Raw genomic sequence first — 15907 nt, forward strand, 5'->3', positions numbered from 1 at the left:
TCAAGATCCTTTTGGGGTGAGGGAGCGGGGAGTGCGCACCGGCCCCCTTGTCACAAAGCAAAGCAGGTCGGAGCGCCGTTCTGAAAGGTCCAACCGCAATCCCCAGTGCTGAAAAACCAGAGGCGGAGGGAGATGTGTGAGCTTCCACCTCAGTGTTTTACTGAGACCGGTGTGGGGCAGACAGGCACAAGAAGCCCAGCTCCGTAACTAGAAGCCGTCCACAAGGTTCTCCTTGTAGACGTCGTCACTGTAGACAATCTGGGTCCTTTTGTCCCGGTGGCAGCCCTTAGGGCTGTTCTGGACGGCTAGGTTGGAAGGAAAGGGCTCATTAAGGCCAGGAGGAGAGCACTGGTGAGAGCCCAGGCCTGGTCTGACCTCACTCCCGCCCCACCCTGGGAAGCCTGCTTTCTATGCTGCCCTCTGGTGGTCGGGATGGCCTGTCTCCCTTTAGCCCCTTAGGCTCGGGGCTGCCAAATCTTCCGCGGGGCAGAGTATCATGCTGTTACTTTGGCACATGGGGATACTGTAACCAATGTTCTGTTCTTAGAAAATTCCTAAATGTTATTGTTGACACGTGAATGCTGCTTACTTAATCCTTTTAGTTCGTACATCAAAAATTAAAAATTAGAAAATCTCACCCTGGCTGGTGTGGCTCAGTGGACTGAGCACCAGCCTGCAAACCAAAGGGTAGCCGGTTCGATTCCCAGTCAGGGCACATGCCTGGGTTGCAGACCAGGTCCCCAGTAGGGGACGCGCGAGAGGCACCCACACACTGATGTTTCTCTCCCTCTCTTTCTTCCTCCCTTCCCCTCTGTCTAAAAATAAACGAACACCGTCTTAAAAAAAAAAAGAAAAAAGAAAATCCCTATAGCCCATTGCTGCCATGTTGGCCTTTTATCTGGAAAGCTGCTCTTGCTCTGAACCCCTTGTTTTGTCCACTTTGTCAGGAAAACCTGTCTCAGCTAAAGTTGGCCACTCACGTTGAGAAATGCCCCTCTCCCTATCAATAGGGAGAGAGCTCACTCTGGGGATAGCTTTGGCCCTGAGCACTCTTGCTCGAGCCTCGAGTCTTCCTTCCTCTTCCTCTTCCCTCCCGGTGTCCAGTGTGTCTGTCTCTTCACCCCATCTCCAAGGACCCCATCCCTGCCACTCTGGGGCTAGGGCGAGCCCCCACACCAGCTCCCATCTCTTGGATTTTTGTGCTGGACACTGCTGGCCACGCCCTTCTCAAAGCTGGTGTCCTTCGGTTTCAGTGGCCCAGGTCCCCCAGTGCTGCTCCCAGCCCAGACCCCTCCTGGTATCAGTGTTTCCAGAAGGAGAGAAGGCCCCACGGGAGGAGGTGGGCATCATGTCACCCCCACACCACGCTGCACCAACTTCAGCCTAACACTCGGGACAGCTGGGACGGGTGGGGCTCAAGGGACACAGCCCTGCTTCCTGCCGTATTCCCCGCACATTTCCCAAGCCCAGTCCTGGGTCGTTTCTCCTCCCCAGCGATACTGTCATTTGGCAGCCACCGTGAGATGCAGATGACTAATCTGCTTTCATTTCTCACCTCACGCCTGAGTTCCAGATCCCTATTCCAAATGCTTATTTTAGAAAACCTACCACACTTCATCTCAAAATGAACAAGGCCACATGAAATGTTCATCTTCCTCATGAACTTGACCTGCTTCCACGTCTTCCCTGGTCAGTTATTGGAAGTTGTTTTCAACCCTTTTCTCTCTTCTTTCTCCTGCTTCCAACTGGCAGAGGGTCTGCCCGCTCTCCTTCCCATTCCCACGGCCTCCCACAAACCCTGACCTCTAGAGAACCCGGGGACACGCAGAGAAACAAAAGGGCTGTGAGGCAGGGGCCAGGGCGAGGGAGGAGAAGCCCTGTTCTTACCAAGAGAGCCCCAGACTGACTTCCCGGTGGCGGCGTCCAGCATGGGCTGTTTGCGGGCAATGCTGACTTTGAGCTGCACGGACTCCACCTGGGTCCCGTTAAGCTGGGGCGGAAGGGGGGGCAGAGGATGGGGGAACATTACAGACAAACCAAAGGAGGGTTCCCACGAGCTTCCATCCTAGGAGCAGACTGAGCAGGAATCTGAGAACATAAGGTTTCCTGTGTGAGTAGGGAGAGACTATTCTGTCGAGAGGTGGCTCCCAGCACTTTAGAGAGAAAGCAGGAGGATGGCAGGAGGGGTGGGAGGAGCGGTCTGGGAAATCCCAACCTCAGCAACGGCCTGATCTGCTGACTCCATCTTTTCATAGGTGACGAAGGCACAGCTGGGGTGAGAGAAAACAGGGTTAGTGGAGGGCTCGCGGGCTCTTCTGAACCCAGCCCACCCAGTGCTCGCCAGCCGCTGGAGACACACTGGCTTCCTGCCGGGCCTCACCGCTTGGCCTGGTTATCCCCCTTACTTTCTGGGCGGGTCCATGGAGAGGTCGATGATGTTTCCAAAGGGAGAGAAGGCCGCACGGAGGAGGGTGGGCGTCATGTCTTCCCCGTACACGTAGAGAGTGTTCCCCTTCCGGGGGGCCCGGCGTTCAGGGAAGGAGTCCGACCCTGTGGGATCACAAGACGTACCATGTCTCACCCTCCACTTGAGGAGTGCGCTTTAGTTGGAGCCACCTAAAGCCTATCCGAGGTCCCCGTTCCCACCAGCCAAGCCAACTCACTGCGGAAAAGGCCCTCTCGTTCTCGGTCCCGGTCTCTGTCCCGGTCTCTGTCCCGGTCTCGGTCCCGGTCCCTGTCCCGGTCCCTGTCCCGGTTCCGCTCACGACTGCGGTCCCGGCTGCGGCTTCGGGGAGGGGAGACTGAGGAGCGGGTGCCACCATGCTCTTCATAGCCCCAGTCAAAGCTTCGAGGGAGACCATCACCAGCCCCGGGGCCTTCTGCCTCATCCCCGTCTGCCCCCAGCTCCCGGAGCCGATCGCTGGAAGACACAAAGCTAGGGAAAAGACAGGCAGTGACGATCAAAGGCGGCCTTTACCTTGTCTTCCCAGACCCTCTGGGGACTCCACACTCCCTCTGCAGCCTCAGCTCCTTCCATTCCAGCCCCATGCCTCCCGAGGACGTGGCGAGCCCCTCCCACCACCACCTGTGGGGACCCAGCCCTATCTGTAAACTGCTAACCTCTCATACAGAGATTTCCTTTGGGGACGTCTGGACAACTGAAAAAGAGACCAAGTGTCAGTTCAGACGACCCAGCTGCTGGCACGTGGGCGCCCGCAGGCACAGAGGGCCGGGCCGTTACCTCCTGCAGGTCGTCGTCGGCAGACATGCTCCTCTGGAAGGGCTGGAAAGTAGGGGCCGGCCCCTTCTCGGGGTCCTGGGGGGCGGAAGAGACCTTCTCAGTGTGGGGGCAGGGGTTCCTCTTCCCTCACCTTCTCCTCAGCCTCCTCTGGCCTATCTTTTCTTTTTTCTTTTAATTCCTTCGTACTTTTCTTATTTGATTGTATGGCGCTTTAAATAAACGACCCCAATATCTCCTCAAAGCATGCAGTTTATCTACACACTTCTAGGCCCCGACGACATTTCAGCCTGTCTAACTCCTGAGAACGTGCGATGCACGGGCTCTAACCCGCAGACTGGAGCCACAGCAGGAGTCAGGCGGACTGTGCAGGGGTCGCCCGTTCTCCTCACTTGTGAGACAAGCCAAGTGCAGAGCCATCTGCCTGTGATCGAACAGGCATCGCCTTCCCCCAAAGCTACCTCCATTCCGACTTGGAGGGACACCCTCTGAAGTCAAGGGTTCCCTAGACAAGCTCTCTGCTCGTGCTTACTTTTAGCTTCCCCTCTAGGGTTCGAGAACGTTTGAAGCCCGAGTTCTTGGTCTCAGCCTTGATGGCACTGATGGCTCCTGATTTCACCAGCTGCTTTGCCTGCTCTGTTGCGGTGGCCGTGTCCACGATGGGCTGCTCTGATAGTGCTGAGTGGCGGGGGAAAGAGGCATCGTGTTGGCCGGCTGTGAGAAAGGTCGGCCCCCAGGCTGCCCATTTCCTAGCACTCACAGCGTTTGACACCGCCCTGGCTGGCTGTGCTGCTGCTACTTTGCTTCTTCAGAGCCAGCAACGCCTTTTTCTGGGAACAAGAATGAGAACAGAGAGGTTGGTGAGGGCCAGTGCCTGACCAGATCCTTTCCCAAGGCCCCTGGGCACATCACTCCAGGGTCCATCATTCTGAGAGAAGACCATGCAGATGGTGCCCCTGGAGTGGTTCACTGAGGCAGCCCTGCCCCTTACATACGGGCCCCCGGACCGCCTACAGTGCCAGTGATACCTAAGCCATCCAAACCATGGTACCCAGGGCTTTCCAGAGTATCATGTTTTTGAAGGTGAAGACAAGGAGTTCAATCGTGGACCAGAGCCCCAGGTTATAAGCTGCAAGTAAGTATAAGCCTATGTGTCTTTCTTGGGGGCTTCATCCATCCATCCCCTGTATGCGTAACAGAACACGCCATTCGTTACTTTATAACAGGGACATGCAAAAGTATGAGACACAGTTCTTCTCCCCCCCAAGAAGCTTACAACCTGAGAAGTAAAATGACGAGACTAAATTGCTGAGAATGTTTGCAAGAGGTGAAAGCTACTTGAGAGCAAGTAAAATTTTCTGGTATCAGATGGCTATTAAACTGGACCCTGGGTAGAATCTGCACAACGGAGACTGAGAAAAGAGGGCATTTCAAACAAAGAAAACAGGGTGGCAAAAATGCAGAGGTAAGAAGGCTCTTGGAATGCATGTTTTGGGACTAGTGAAGAGTTCTGTTTTACTACAAAGGGATGCCACCTTAAGGCTTTGTTCTACAGACAAATGAAACCCCTTAAGGGTTTAGAGAAAAAGGACAGAATCTTGTGTTTTCAATGGGTCATTTTAAAAAGGGTGAAGAAGGCTGTTTAAAAAAAAAAAACACTAAGGAACTTGCTTAGAGACCATTACAACAGGCTACGTGAATGTCGACAAAGACCTGACTTACGGAATGAATACCCAGGAAAGAGTGAATGGGAGGAACTGCTTTCAAGAAAGAATCAAGAAGACTTGGCAAATGTTTAGCTCTGCAAATAGAGAAGTCAGAGCTGAGATTTTTTATTTCAAACACACAAGAGAACTGAATGTGGTCAGTCCATATTTGGAAGATTAAAAAAAAAGGAACGAGATTAAAATAGGTAGGAAGGTGATAGCTTTGTTTTGGATAGGTGGAGTTCATCAGCAAGACATCAGATGGAACTGGAAAACCCTAACGTGGGGATCACCAGCTTTGAGGTGGTGATAAACGCGTGGGGAAGGGAGACGACTCCATGGCAGACTGAGTAGGAAAGAGGCAAGGTGCACAACTGAGAGGCGGCAGTCTCCAGGTGTGACCAGAAGAACCCTCCATCCCTCACACTCACCCCAAGTGGTCTCAGAGCGCAGAGTCTGTGAAAGATTGGGCCAGGCCCCCACACACTCCCTCACCTTTTTCTTCAGTTTGTTGAACTTCTTCTGCAGGGCCTCCTCCTCCTCGCTCAGTCCAGGGGGTATCACCAACATGGTGGCTCCTGGTTCAGGGGCAGGGCCCAAGACATCTTTCTCCACGGTCACCACCCAGGATCCACTGTACCCAACCCCAGCCCTCTGGGCCTGCTCACTCCTGTGTATCGCTTCTCCCTACCCCTTGCTTAATTAAGCTAGGCTGCCGTCCAAGCCCCCGCTCGTGGGGGTCAATCAGCATTCCTTTCTCGCTAGGAATCACAGACACCAGCGGCTTGGGGTACTACGTGGACCGGGGAGAAACACCCTCTCCGTCGCCAAGATGATGGCACCAAAAGCCCCCTATCCCCAGTGGAGTTAGTATGGCAACTAACCCCGAACTGCAGAGGAGACAGTGGAACCCGCGCAGCGCTCTCAGAACAACGTAAGAGAGAAGAAGAGAGGAAAGAGCTCGGACAAAAAGGGACGGAGGGTGAGAAAGAGAAGGCCTTACTTGAGGGGGTGTCAACCTGGGCCCAAGGTCTCGCGCGGTGCCCGCGCAGGCAGCGGATCGCTGGCTCAGAGCGATGACGCACTAGGGGCGGAAAACGCGGTAACCAAGGCGAAGGCACTTCCGCCCGGCCTTTTACTCGTTTAAGGCCGCTCCTCCGTAGCAATTGTCCACACTCGGGGGTGGGTGGGTATGGCGGAAGTCGCCTTCACTTCCGCCCTTTCGGGGGCGGGGCTTACCGCAAGGCTCCTTGCTGCACTTCCGGGCTGCTGTGGCTCCAAGATGATGGAGAGGGAGCGACTCGGTGAGGGGGAGGGGGTGGAACAAAGGAATAGGCAGGAATCATCCCTTGATTTCTGACCCCTGATCTTTCTCTCGTAGTGCTACCTCCCTCAGATCCCCTGGACCTGCCTCTTCGGGCTGTGGAGCTGGGATGCAGTGGGCGCTGGGAGCTGCTCAATATACCTGGGCCTCCAGAGAGCACCGTAAATGACTTTTGACCCTAACCTTTGACCCGCATGAAGCTTAAAACCTTACAGTAGAATCTAGTATGACCCACTTTTCTCTCTGGACACCTGTCATCCGGGCCTGGACTGGGGCAGGACAGATGCCAGGATAGTGGACCTGCTGTGGGTCAGAGCCCTCCCGGTCAGGACCAGCAGGGAGCGCCGGCGATACCTTAGCCCCCAGAACTACTCTTGCAAAAGTCTCTTCTCATCTCATTGGGGGCTGAGATGCTAGCCTTTGAGCCCCTGACTCTTCATCTTTAGGTCTGGGACCCTTTTTCCTAAAGCCAGGGATTCTCAAATTTAAGTGTGCCTCATAATTAGTGGGGGGAGGGGGAGGGCTTTTTTAAAATACAGATTCTTCCGTTCAGCCCCAGATTCTGAAACCGGAGACCTGTATTATTAACCAGTGCCTGTGGTGACTCGGTAGCCGGCCGATTGTCCTGTAAAGCATTACAGCCTTTGGGAAACGTGGCTGCCCTTTGATTGCCACCGTCGGTCTGGGACATCGACTGCTTCTGACCTCAACATGAGTCCCGTCACGTTCTCTCATCTTGCCCTTGTTCCAGCTTCCCCACAGCCTCCTTCCCTGTGCCCCAGATCTGCAGCAAGAAGCAGAGCAATTGTTTTTGTCATCTCCAGCCTGGCTGCCTCTGCATGGCCTGGAACACTCAGCTCGGTGAGGCGTCTGGAGGGGCTTGGACTAGGGAGACGGGCCCCTGAAGGAAGCTGAGACACGGGAGAAAGAGGGTTTGAAAACCACTTCCTTTTCTCCAGAAAGTGGCAGAGGAAGATGGATCCCTGGTCTCTCCTTGCTGTACTGGGGGCCCCGGTCCCCTCTGACCTACAAGCCCAAAGACACCCAACCACGGGCCACATACTGGGCTACAAGGAGGTAAGAGAGCAGGGGCCACGAGAAGCAGAGTTGGGAAAAGGAGGGTCAGGGGCAAGATCAGCCTCACTGGGGCTCTGACCTCTTGCCTCAGGTCTTGCTGGAGAATACAGACCTGTCAGCCACGACCTCCTTGTCTCTCCGCCGGCCACCAGGGCCCAGCTCCCAGTCCCTGTGGGGGAATCCAACACAATACCCTTTCTGGCCAGGTGACTCTTGTGGAAACGGGACTGTAGGGGAGGGAGCTCTCAGTCTCCGGGAAGGGTCCCCGTATCAGCCCTCGTGAATCCTTGTGTGTCCGACTTGTCCCAGGTGGAATGGATGAGCCCACCGTGACAGATCTGAGCACTCGGGAGGAAGCTGAGGAGGAGATAGACTTTGAGACAGGTGAGGTGGTGCCAGGATGGGCCCTTAGGAGGCAGGGCTCCAAGTCTGGGCCTTCAGGATGAGGGGCCCAGGCCCATCACTGGGCTGCTGGTAGTCCTTCCCGGCCTTTGAGCAAATTAGGAAAAGGTCCGCCTTCCATGACAACCTTTACTCTTCTGTGTTGGCGAATTGCTATGGCCGTCCCCAGCTACAAAGCCTATATACTGTGTGTGAATGGTATCCTTCAGGCTTATGTAGCGGACGACCTGTACAGTAGTGTGCGGTGGGCCTGACCTTCTCTGTCCCTGTCCTCCAGATCTTCTCACTGTTCCACCTGGCTTCAAGAAAGGTGTGGACTTTGCACCAAAGGGTGAGTTTGGAGATGGGGGTACGGAGAAATGGTGCCTTTCTCTGGTAGAACAGAGGTGGACATGGCCGGGTCTCCCGTTCTGCCTTGCTCCTCAGGTCGCCCAGCTCCAGCTCCTGGGTTGCTCAGCCTCAGCCGTCTGCTGGAGCCCCTCGATCTGGGTGGCGGCGATGACGATGAGAAAGAGGCAATGGGACAGCCAGGAGCTAACAGAGGGGACACTGTTACGGCCTCTGCCTGTAGTGCTCCCTTGGCCCGAGCAAGCAGCTTGGAGGACCTGGTGTTGAAGGTTGGTGCTTCTGGGCAGTCAAAATAGGAAAGAAGGGGGTCTTGCCACCAGGAGGGTGGGCTGGCTTGGTTGGAGCTAAGGGGAAGACCGGAGCATCTTTTGGGAGCAGCAGTAATGGAGAACTTTCTGACTATGTATTTATCCCTCCTACCCCTTACTTTTCCAGGAAGCCTCCACAGTTGCATCCTCCCTAGAGCCCCCCAAAACCCTTTCTCAGGAGCAGTGGGCCATTCCTGTAGATGTCACCACCCCTGTTGGTGACTTCTACCGCCTCATTCCCCAGCCGGCCTTCCAGGTAGTGTGACCCAGCCCTCACAGCCCAGTCCCAGCCCACCGCTTCGTCTTCTCTCCTCGCCAGAGGCCAGGTGCATTCCAGGCAGGCTTGGACCTCAGTCCCAGCCTCACCCCCTCTGGCCTTCTCCCCACTGCCCTGCAGGCCCCATGAGAGGTAGGAAGGCCCCTCTCCCCTCCCTCCCTTAGTCCTCATCCATTTCTCTCTCTCTCAGTGGCCATTCGAGCCTGATGTATTCCAGAAACAGGCCATCCTGCACTTGGAACGGCACAACTCAGTCTTTGTTGCGGCTCACACGTCCGCAGGGAAGACCGTTGTGGCTGAATACGCCATCGCCCTTGCCCAGAAGCACATGACGCGGTACGGCGCTTCCCTGCCTCAGCCATCCCTGCTTTCTCCTGCATCCTTTCTAAGTCTCCTCTCTTCCCACGTCCTTACCTCATCTTTTAGTTGGGAGATTTGGGGGAGGAACTGAGAGGGGCCTGGGAAGCCAGGAGAAGGTGCGGGGAGAGAGTTTAGAAGAATGACCTGTGTGAATTTAGTTCAGGAAGGGGTTGTGGGACAGAATTTTCCTGGGGTCACGTCACGAAGGGGAATGAGGGCAGTTCAGGGGAAGAACAGGGGCACCTGAGCTCTGCTGGGTGCTGCTGGGAGGGCTCGGGGTGGGAGAGGGGGTGCTGACCACCGTCTGTACGGAGAGACTGGCTCACTTCACGCCCCCTTCTCAGCACCATCTACACTTCGCCCATCAAGGCTCTGAGTAACCAGAAGTTCCGAGACTTCCGAAACACGTTTGGGGACGTGGGGCTGCTCACGGGGGACGTACAGCTGCACTCTGAGGCCTCTTGCCTCATCATGACGACAGAGATCCTTCGGTGAGAGATGGGCACTCGGCACGGGTGGGCTTTCGGTCAGGAAGGTGAGGCTGAGCTGGTGGAGGCAGGAGCCCGGGAAGCCAGCCTTCCATCTCTTCTCCCCAGCTCCATGCTCTACAGTGGCTCAGATGTCATCCGGGACCTGGAGTGGGTCATCTTTGACGAGGTTCACTATATCAACGACGCCGAGGTGAGGGGCGTGAGGTCCGTGGGGCCCTGCACCCAGGAATCCTTTCCTGTGGGACTAGTCCAGCAGCCCCTCTTCCACACGCCCTGAAACAGTACTGCCTCCTTTGCCCTCCACGGGAGCCTAGGAGCAGAAGGGCAGTGCCTCCGAGCCACCCGTGACTTGCCTTCCCTCTCTGTGCCCAGCGTGGGGTCGTATGGGAGGAGGTGCTCATCATGCTCCCCGAACACGTCTCCGTCATCCTTCTGAGTGCCACTGTCCCCAACGCCCTTGAATTCGCTGACTGGATCGGGTGAGGTGTGCGTCCTGGGGTGCTTGGGTAAAAGCGGCTGTGGTCTTCCTTGATTGGGGTGGGGGGTGAGACCGCCACAGCAGAAACAGCCTCAGAAAGGGTGGGGGAGGGAGGAGGACGGGGTGGGGCTGGGGCACACGGCCCACTCGGGCCCAGACCATTTTGCATGCCGAGAGGGATGACGACAGGCACAGCCTTCCAGTCGGGCTCTCAGAAAAGTCTGGTGAGGCCAGAAGCAGGAAGGTGGGAGGGGAGGCAGGTCGCTCCTTCCACACTGCCATCCCTGACCTGCTGTTTCCTTCCCACTCAGACGCCTGAAGCGCCGTCACATCTACGTGATCAGCACGGTCGCACGCCCCGTGCCCCTGGAGCATTACCTCTTCACGGGGAACAGTCCCAAGACCCAGGACGAACTCTTCCTGTTGCTGGACTCCCAGGGTGCCTTCCACACAAAGGGGTAGGCTGGAGGTGCAGGGGAGGGTCAGGGCTGGGCCTGGCTGGGTGTGACCGTGACGGCCGCCTTCGTGCACCTCAGGTACTATGCAGCTGTGGAGGCCAAGAAGGAGAGGATGAGCAGACACGCCCAGACCTTTGGGGCCAAGCAGCCCATGCACCAGGGGGGCCCAGCACAGGTCAGGACCGGCAGGCTTTACACCTGTCCTCTCGTCTCCTCTCTCGTCCCCTGGGGACGGCAAGTGAGCTTTGAGCTTCACCCAGCCTGACAGTCTTTCACCCCCCCCCCCCCCCCCCCCCCCCGCCCCCGGACCCCGCTGCGTCAGGGACTCCACCTCTGTCCCTTCGCACTTCCCAGGACCGAGGTGTGTACCTGTCCCTACTGGCTTCCCTCCGCCGCCGCGCGCAGCTGCCCGTGGTGGTGTTTACCTTCTCCCGGGGCCGCTGTGATGAGCAGGCTGCGGGCCTCACCTCCCTTGACCTCACCACAAGTTCAGAGAAGAGCGAGATTCACCTCTTTCTGCAGCGCTGCCTTGCTCGCCTCCGTGGCTCTGACCGCCAGCTGCCCCAGGTATGGAGGGGGCACGGAAACTGGGGGAGTGGGTGCCGCACCCCGCGCGCCCGCCCGAGCACGGCCTCTCGGCTGCCCGCAGGTCCTGCACATGTCAGAGCTCCTGCACCGCGGCCTGGGCGTGCACCACAGCGGCATCCTGCCCGTCCTCAAGGAGATCGTGGAGATGCTTTTCAGCCGCGGCCTGGTCAAGGTGCCCGCGCTGCCCTGCTCTGTCCCCCTGCGGGATCGTTTGCAATTACTTGATTTCCCTGAGCTCTATGTTTCCCGTCTTAAAGTGGGGTTGCATTCAGAAGAGAAACCCAAAAAGCCAGCAAGCATATGCGTTAGCTGAAAGATGCAAATTGACGTGCCTGCAGGGCTCTACAGTGATAAACTGATAAAACCTAGGGAACTGGCTAATGCCAGGTGTCGCCAAAGCCGTAGGGGACTACAGGCAGACCTCAGGGGTACTGCGGGCTTGGTTCCAGACCACCACAAAGTGATGCCTCCTTAAACAGAGTTTTTGGTTTCTCAGTACGTATGAAAGTTAGGTTTACGCCGTACTGTGCTCGGTTAAAGGTACAGTAGCATTATATCTAAAAGCAGTGTCGCACTTTAATTAGGGAATACGGTGAAAAAATGCTCACCGTCTCCTGAGCCTTCAGTGAATTGCAATCTTTGTGCTGGGGGAGGCCCTTGCCTCCACGTTGATTGGAGTGCAGTATTGAAATGCAGTAAAGCGAGGTCCACCTGTACAGCACGACAGGAACTCTCACACAGGGGTGCCCTGGCGTTCCTTAGGTAAGGATAACATACTCTCTGACCCTCAATTCCATTCCTGAGTGTAAACTGCAGAGAAGGTCTCACCCTGGTCCACGGTGGAGTGTGTCCGCTCTTCCTTTGTCGGCTCCAGTCTTGTGGCAGGGTGTCGGTGGTGGTCCTGAGGTGCCCTTCACCGGGAGAGCAGGTGGGGAGCTGTAGGGCAGGCACCCCACGGAGTGCACAGGTTGCACAGGGATTAGGTGCAACCACAGGAACGGGTGGATGCCGAAAACCCGACGTGGAGGAAAAGCAGCGAGCAGACAAGGGATCTGTAAATGCCTTTCATGTGAGGTGCAGGTCACACACACACAAGACAAGGGGGCATTCACACACAAAGACACTCAAAGACCTTGGGTAACTGACGGTGCGGGTGTGGAAGTGGGACGTGGGGGTGCAAAGAAATAAATGGGCAGCATAATCAATAAAATGAGGGAAACGATAGTCCCTACTCCAAAGTTTTGCCTGGAGAGTTAAATGGGCTTCTGCGGATTAACCTGGATGGTGCCAGGTAGCCTTGGTACAGAGTAAGGTGTGCTGGGTGTCCGTGTGTAGCCCCTTTGCTGATCCTCTTCCCCGCGTCCCAGGTCCTGTTCGCCACTGAGACCTTTGCCATGGGTGTGAACATGCCGGCCCGAACGGTGGTGTTTGACTCCATGCGCAAGCACGACGGCTCCACCTTCCGGGACCTGCTCCCTGGGGAGTACGTGCAGATGGCGGGCAGGGCAGGCCGGAGGGGCCTGGACCCCACAGGCACCGTTATCCTGCTCTGCAAGGGCCGGGTGCCCGAGATGGCGGACCTGCACCGAATGATGACGGTGAGCCGGGCAGTGTGGGCAAAGCCGGAGGGCCCCAGCTGGATTCTCTCTCTCCAACCCCCTTCCCCTCTCCTTTCGCCTGGGAGAAGCCAAGGTAGAGTGAGCAAATCCCAAGGGGGAGACCCAGTCTCACCTCTAGCTTTCCTACTGTGAGTATGGAGTGGAGCTAGGAGGCCCTTTGCAAATCTGTTACTTAGTTTTGCTCCCTTGGTTTGGAGAGGAGGTGAGCAGGCAGTTTGTCTGGGGTCCCATGGCTCCAGAGCTGGGACTGTCTGTGCTGGGGGAAGAGCCAGTCTGCAGAGGGCTGGCTGGGGGGTGGTTGACCCATCCTGGCCCCCCCCCCCCCGCCACATGCACACAGGGCAAGCCGTCACAGCTGCAGTCCCAGTTCCGCCTCACGTACACCATGATCCTCAACCTGCTGCGGGTGGATGCCCTCAGGGTGGAAGACATGATGAAGAGGAGCTTCTCGGAGTTTCCCTCTCGCAAGGACAGCACGGTGAGGGGTCAGGGCGACCAGTATACCAGGCTGGGTGTCCGGTAAGGGAAGCCAGGCGAGGAAGAGGTCGGTGGTCTATAGAGGCCAGTGGGGTGCAGGTGGGGGTGTGGCAGGCTGAGCCTGGAGACTCGCTTTGCACCTGCCCCACATCTGCTCAGGCCCATGAACAGGCTCTCGCTGAACTAACCAAGAAGCTGGAGGCCTTAGAGGAACCCGACCTGACGGGCCAGCTGGCCGACCTGCTCGAGTACTACATGTGGGGAGAGGAACTGACGGAGACCCGGAGCCTGGTCCAGGTGAGCCGGTCGTCGGTGTGACGGAGGAGGGAAGGGGAGGAGGGAAGGAAGGCGGCAACGCTGCTTACTCCCGAACCTCGTGCTGGCACCCCCGACACCTTCTCCTATGTCCCTTTGGTGCGTATCTGTGCTCTTCAGCGGCGTGTCATGGAGTCTGTGAATGGGCTGAAATCGCTCTCAGCTGGACGGGTGGTGGTCGTGAAGAATCAGGAGCATCACAATGCACTGGGCGTGATCCTGCAGGTGGCGAGGGGAGCCTGGACCCCAGAGGGCGGGGCAGGTCACTCGGCTGTGCTCTCGGTTTCCCCTCTTGCCATCCTTCCCATCACCCCCACTTCCTGCCCACTTCCTGGCCCTCCTCCACGTGCCCCTCCCCACCCTGTCTGCTCTGATTGTGTGACTTGGTTGCCAGTCTACACTGGTGGGCTCTGTGCGGCGCTCCGTGATCCCTGCCCGAAGGTGGGGATCTGGTGTCTAACTTCGTCGTCCACCCCTCACGTCACCCTGTCTTGGCATCTCCCACTTCCCCTAGGTCTCCTCAAACTCCAGCAGCAGGTCATTCACCACCCTGGTCTTGTGTGATAAGGCCACGCCTGAGGACCCGCGGGAGAGGGGCTCGGCCTCCCCAGGTGTGCCCTACCCAGATGACCTTGTGGGGTTCAAGCTGTTCCTGCCCGAAGGTGAGACTGGGCTGGGGTTCAGTTCCCCAACATCAGTACAGGCGGGACACCGGGGTTCACGGTGAGGCCTGACCCTGACCTTCCCTCGTCACAGGGCCCTGTGACCACACTGTGGCCAAGCTTCAGCCCAGAGACGTGGCTGCCATCACCACCAAAGTGCTCCGGGTGAATGGAGAGAAGATCTTGGAGGACTTCAGCAGGAGGCAGCAACTGAAGTTTAAGTTAGATGCTGGGGAAGCCGTTTTCCCGGGACGGGACTGTATTACGCGGAGTGGCCCGTGTGGCTGGGGGGGTCTCCCCCAGACTGAGGGGGCTCTTGTGGAAGAGAAGTCTCAGGACCTACCCCTTCCTCAGGCAGGACCCTCCTGTTGCGGCCGTGACCACTGCTGTCCAGGAGCTGCTGCGCCTGTCTCAGGCCCACCCGGCAGGGCCCCCTACCCTGGACCCCGTCAACGACTTGCAGCTGAAGGACATGGCGGTGGTCGAGTGTGGGCTCCGTGCCCGGAAGCTGGAGGAGCTGATCCGGGAGGCTCGGTGTGTGCACAGCCCCCGCTTCCCTACCCAGGTAGGGCCCGGATGCCAGCTTCGAAGCTTTTCCTCTGGGCCCCCGTGGGCTGCCCACCCCATCTCAGCCCCGGTTCTCAGGACCCTGCAGAGGGCGAGAGGAAGGCTAACCCAGTCCTGCTTGTGGCTCTCCGCAGTACCTGAAGCTGCGGGAGCGAATGCAGATACAGAAGGAGATGGAGCGGCTGCGCTTCCTCCTGTCGGACCAGTCGCTGCTGCTGCTCCCTGAGTACCACCAGCGAGTACAGGTGAGAGTGTTGGCAGGGGGAGGGGCTGGCGAGGGAGGGCGGCAGCTCCCAACACCCCCGTCTTCCGTCCAGGTGCTCCGGACCCTGGGCTATGTGGACGAGGCAGGCACAGTGAAGCTGGCAGGGCGGGTGGCTTGTGCCATGAGCAGCCACGAGCTGCTCCTCACTGAGCTCATGTTTGACAACGCTCTGAGCGCCCTGCGGCCAGAGGAGATCGCAGCCCTGCTCTCTGGCCTGGTCTGCCAGAGCCCTGGGGACCCTGGGGAGCAGCTCCCAAGCACCCTCAAACAGGTATGGGGCGCCCACCCCTCTCCCTCCCCTGGTTGCACATTCCCAGCTCCCACTCCTGGGTTTTCCCGAGTGACCTCTCTAGCCTGTGAGCACTCCTAAGAGCTGGAGTGGCTTCTTCCTGGATCTGAGCCTCCCTTGTCCTGGAGCAGGAAGGCAGTTCTTAACCTGCCCGTACCCATCTGCAGGGAGTGGAACGTGTCCGGGCTGTGGCCAGGCGGATTGGTGAGGTGCAGATGGCCTGTGGCCTGAACCAGACAGTGGAGGAATTTGTAGGGGAGCTGAATTTTGGGCTCGTTGGAGTTGTGTACGAGTGGGCCCGGGGCATGGTGAGTAACGGGTTGGGGTTTTGCAGACAGCTGGCTGGGGAGAGGCTGCCCAGGTTTATCAAATTCAGTCCCCATCCTGCTCCCCCTACAGCCCTTCTCTGAGTTGGCGGGGCTCTCGGGGACCCCTGAGGGCCTGGTGGTCCGCTGCATCCAGCGCCTGGCCGAGATGTGTCGGTCATTGAGGGGGGCGGCCCGCCTGGTAGGTGAGCCTGTGTTGGGTGCCAAGATGGAGACGGCAGCCACCCTGCTACGGAGGGACATCGTCTTCGCAGCCAGCCTCTACACTCAGTGAACGACTCCCACGCAAAAAACAGCAATAATAAAACAGCAAACCGTCTGTGTGTGCTTGA

At 57.7% G+C, this 15907-nt stretch overlaps 2 protein-coding genes across 5 annotated transcripts; one reads left to right on the forward strand and one right to left on the reverse strand.

Annotated features, from left to right (window-relative positions):
* Window positions 1–137: 137 nt before the first annotated feature.
* On the reverse strand, window positions 138–6319 carry NELFE (negative elongation factor complex member E). 2 transcript variants are annotated; one of them, XM_024557581.3, is made up of 12 exons: window positions 6184–6319; window positions 5948–6028; window positions 5440–5522; window positions 3999–4068; window positions 3771–3916; window positions 3242–3316; window positions 3121–3158; window positions 2664–2935; window positions 2406–2550; window positions 2216–2270; window positions 1888–1990; window positions 138–305 (listed from the first exon to the last, which is right to left on the reverse strand). In XM_024557581.3, the coding sequence occupies exons 3-12, from the start codon at window positions 5512–5514 to the stop codon at window positions 208–210; spliced, it is 1077 nt and encodes a 358-aa protein (XP_024413349.1). In that variant the 5' UTR covers window positions 5515–5522; window positions 5948–6028; window positions 6184–6319; the 3' UTR covers window positions 138–207. The 2 variants fall into 2 exon arrangements, with proteins under 2 accessions (XP_024413349.1, XP_024413348.2); XM_024557580.3 differs by lacking the exons at window positions 5948–6028; window positions 6184–6319 and adding an exon at window positions 5829–5941.
* On the forward strand, window positions 6180–15889 carry SKIC2 (SKI2 subunit of superkiller complex). 3 transcript variants are annotated; one of them, XM_053913909.1, is made up of 28 exons: window positions 6180–6248; window positions 6326–6429; window positions 7020–7129; window positions 7228–7345; window positions 7437–7551; window positions 7655–7729; window positions 8025–8078; window positions 8174–8364; window positions 8531–8659; window positions 8871–9016; window positions 9385–9531; window positions 9637–9721; window positions 9904–10010; window positions 10321–10467; window positions 10546–10642; window positions 10822–11034; window positions 11117–11227; window positions 12423–12653; window positions 13015–13152; window positions 13311–13448; window positions 13587–13691; window positions 13981–14128; window positions 14223–14349; window positions 14483–14693; window positions 14830–14940; window positions 15013–15231; window positions 15417–15557; window positions 15649–15889. In XM_053913909.1, the coding sequence occupies exons 1-28, from the start codon at window positions 6227–6229 to the stop codon at window positions 15847–15849; spliced, it is 3741 nt and encodes a 1246-aa protein (XP_053769884.1). In that variant the 5' UTR covers window positions 6180–6226; the 3' UTR covers window positions 15850–15889. The 3 variants fall into 3 exon arrangements, with proteins under 3 accessions (XP_053769884.1, XP_053769885.1, XP_053769886.1); XM_053913910.1 differs by having other exon boundaries at window positions 6221–6248; window positions 7051–7129; XM_053913911.1 differs by lacking the exon at window positions 6180–6248 and having other exon boundaries at window positions 6822–7129.
* Window positions 15890–15907: the final 18 nt, after the last annotated feature.

This window comes from Desmodus rotundus, chromosome 11, assembly GCF_022682495.2.
Source record: "Desmodus rotundus isolate HL8 chromosome 11, HLdesRot8A.1, whole genome shotgun sequence".
NCBI lineage: Eukaryota > Metazoa > Chordata > Mammalia > Chiroptera > Phyllostomidae > Desmodus > Desmodus rotundus.

Coding starts and splice junctions, on each gene's coding strand:
- SKIC2 (XM_053913909.1), top strand. CDS start 6,227: ATGATGGAGAGGGAGCGACTCG. Junction 7,730..8,024: donor GGAGATAGACTTTGAGACAG/GTGAGGTGGTGC, acceptor CCTGTCCTCCAG/ATCTTCTCACTGTTCCACCT. Junction 10,011..10,320: donor GAATTCGCTGACTGGATCGG/GTGAGGTGTGCG, acceptor CTTCCCACTCAG/ACGCCTGAAGCGCCGTCACA.
- NELFE (XM_024557581.3), bottom strand. CDS start 5,514: ATGTTGGTGATACCCCCTGGACTGAGCGAGGAGGAGGAGGCCCTGCAG. Junction 3,159..3,241: donor CCGACGACGACCTGCAGGAG/GTAACGGCCCGG, acceptor TCTCTTTTTCAG/TTGTCCAGACGTCCCCAAAG. Junction 2,936..3,120: donor AGGAAATCTCTGTATGAGAG/GTTAGCAGTTTA, acceptor TCTTTTCCCTAG/CTTTGTGTCTTCCAGCGATC.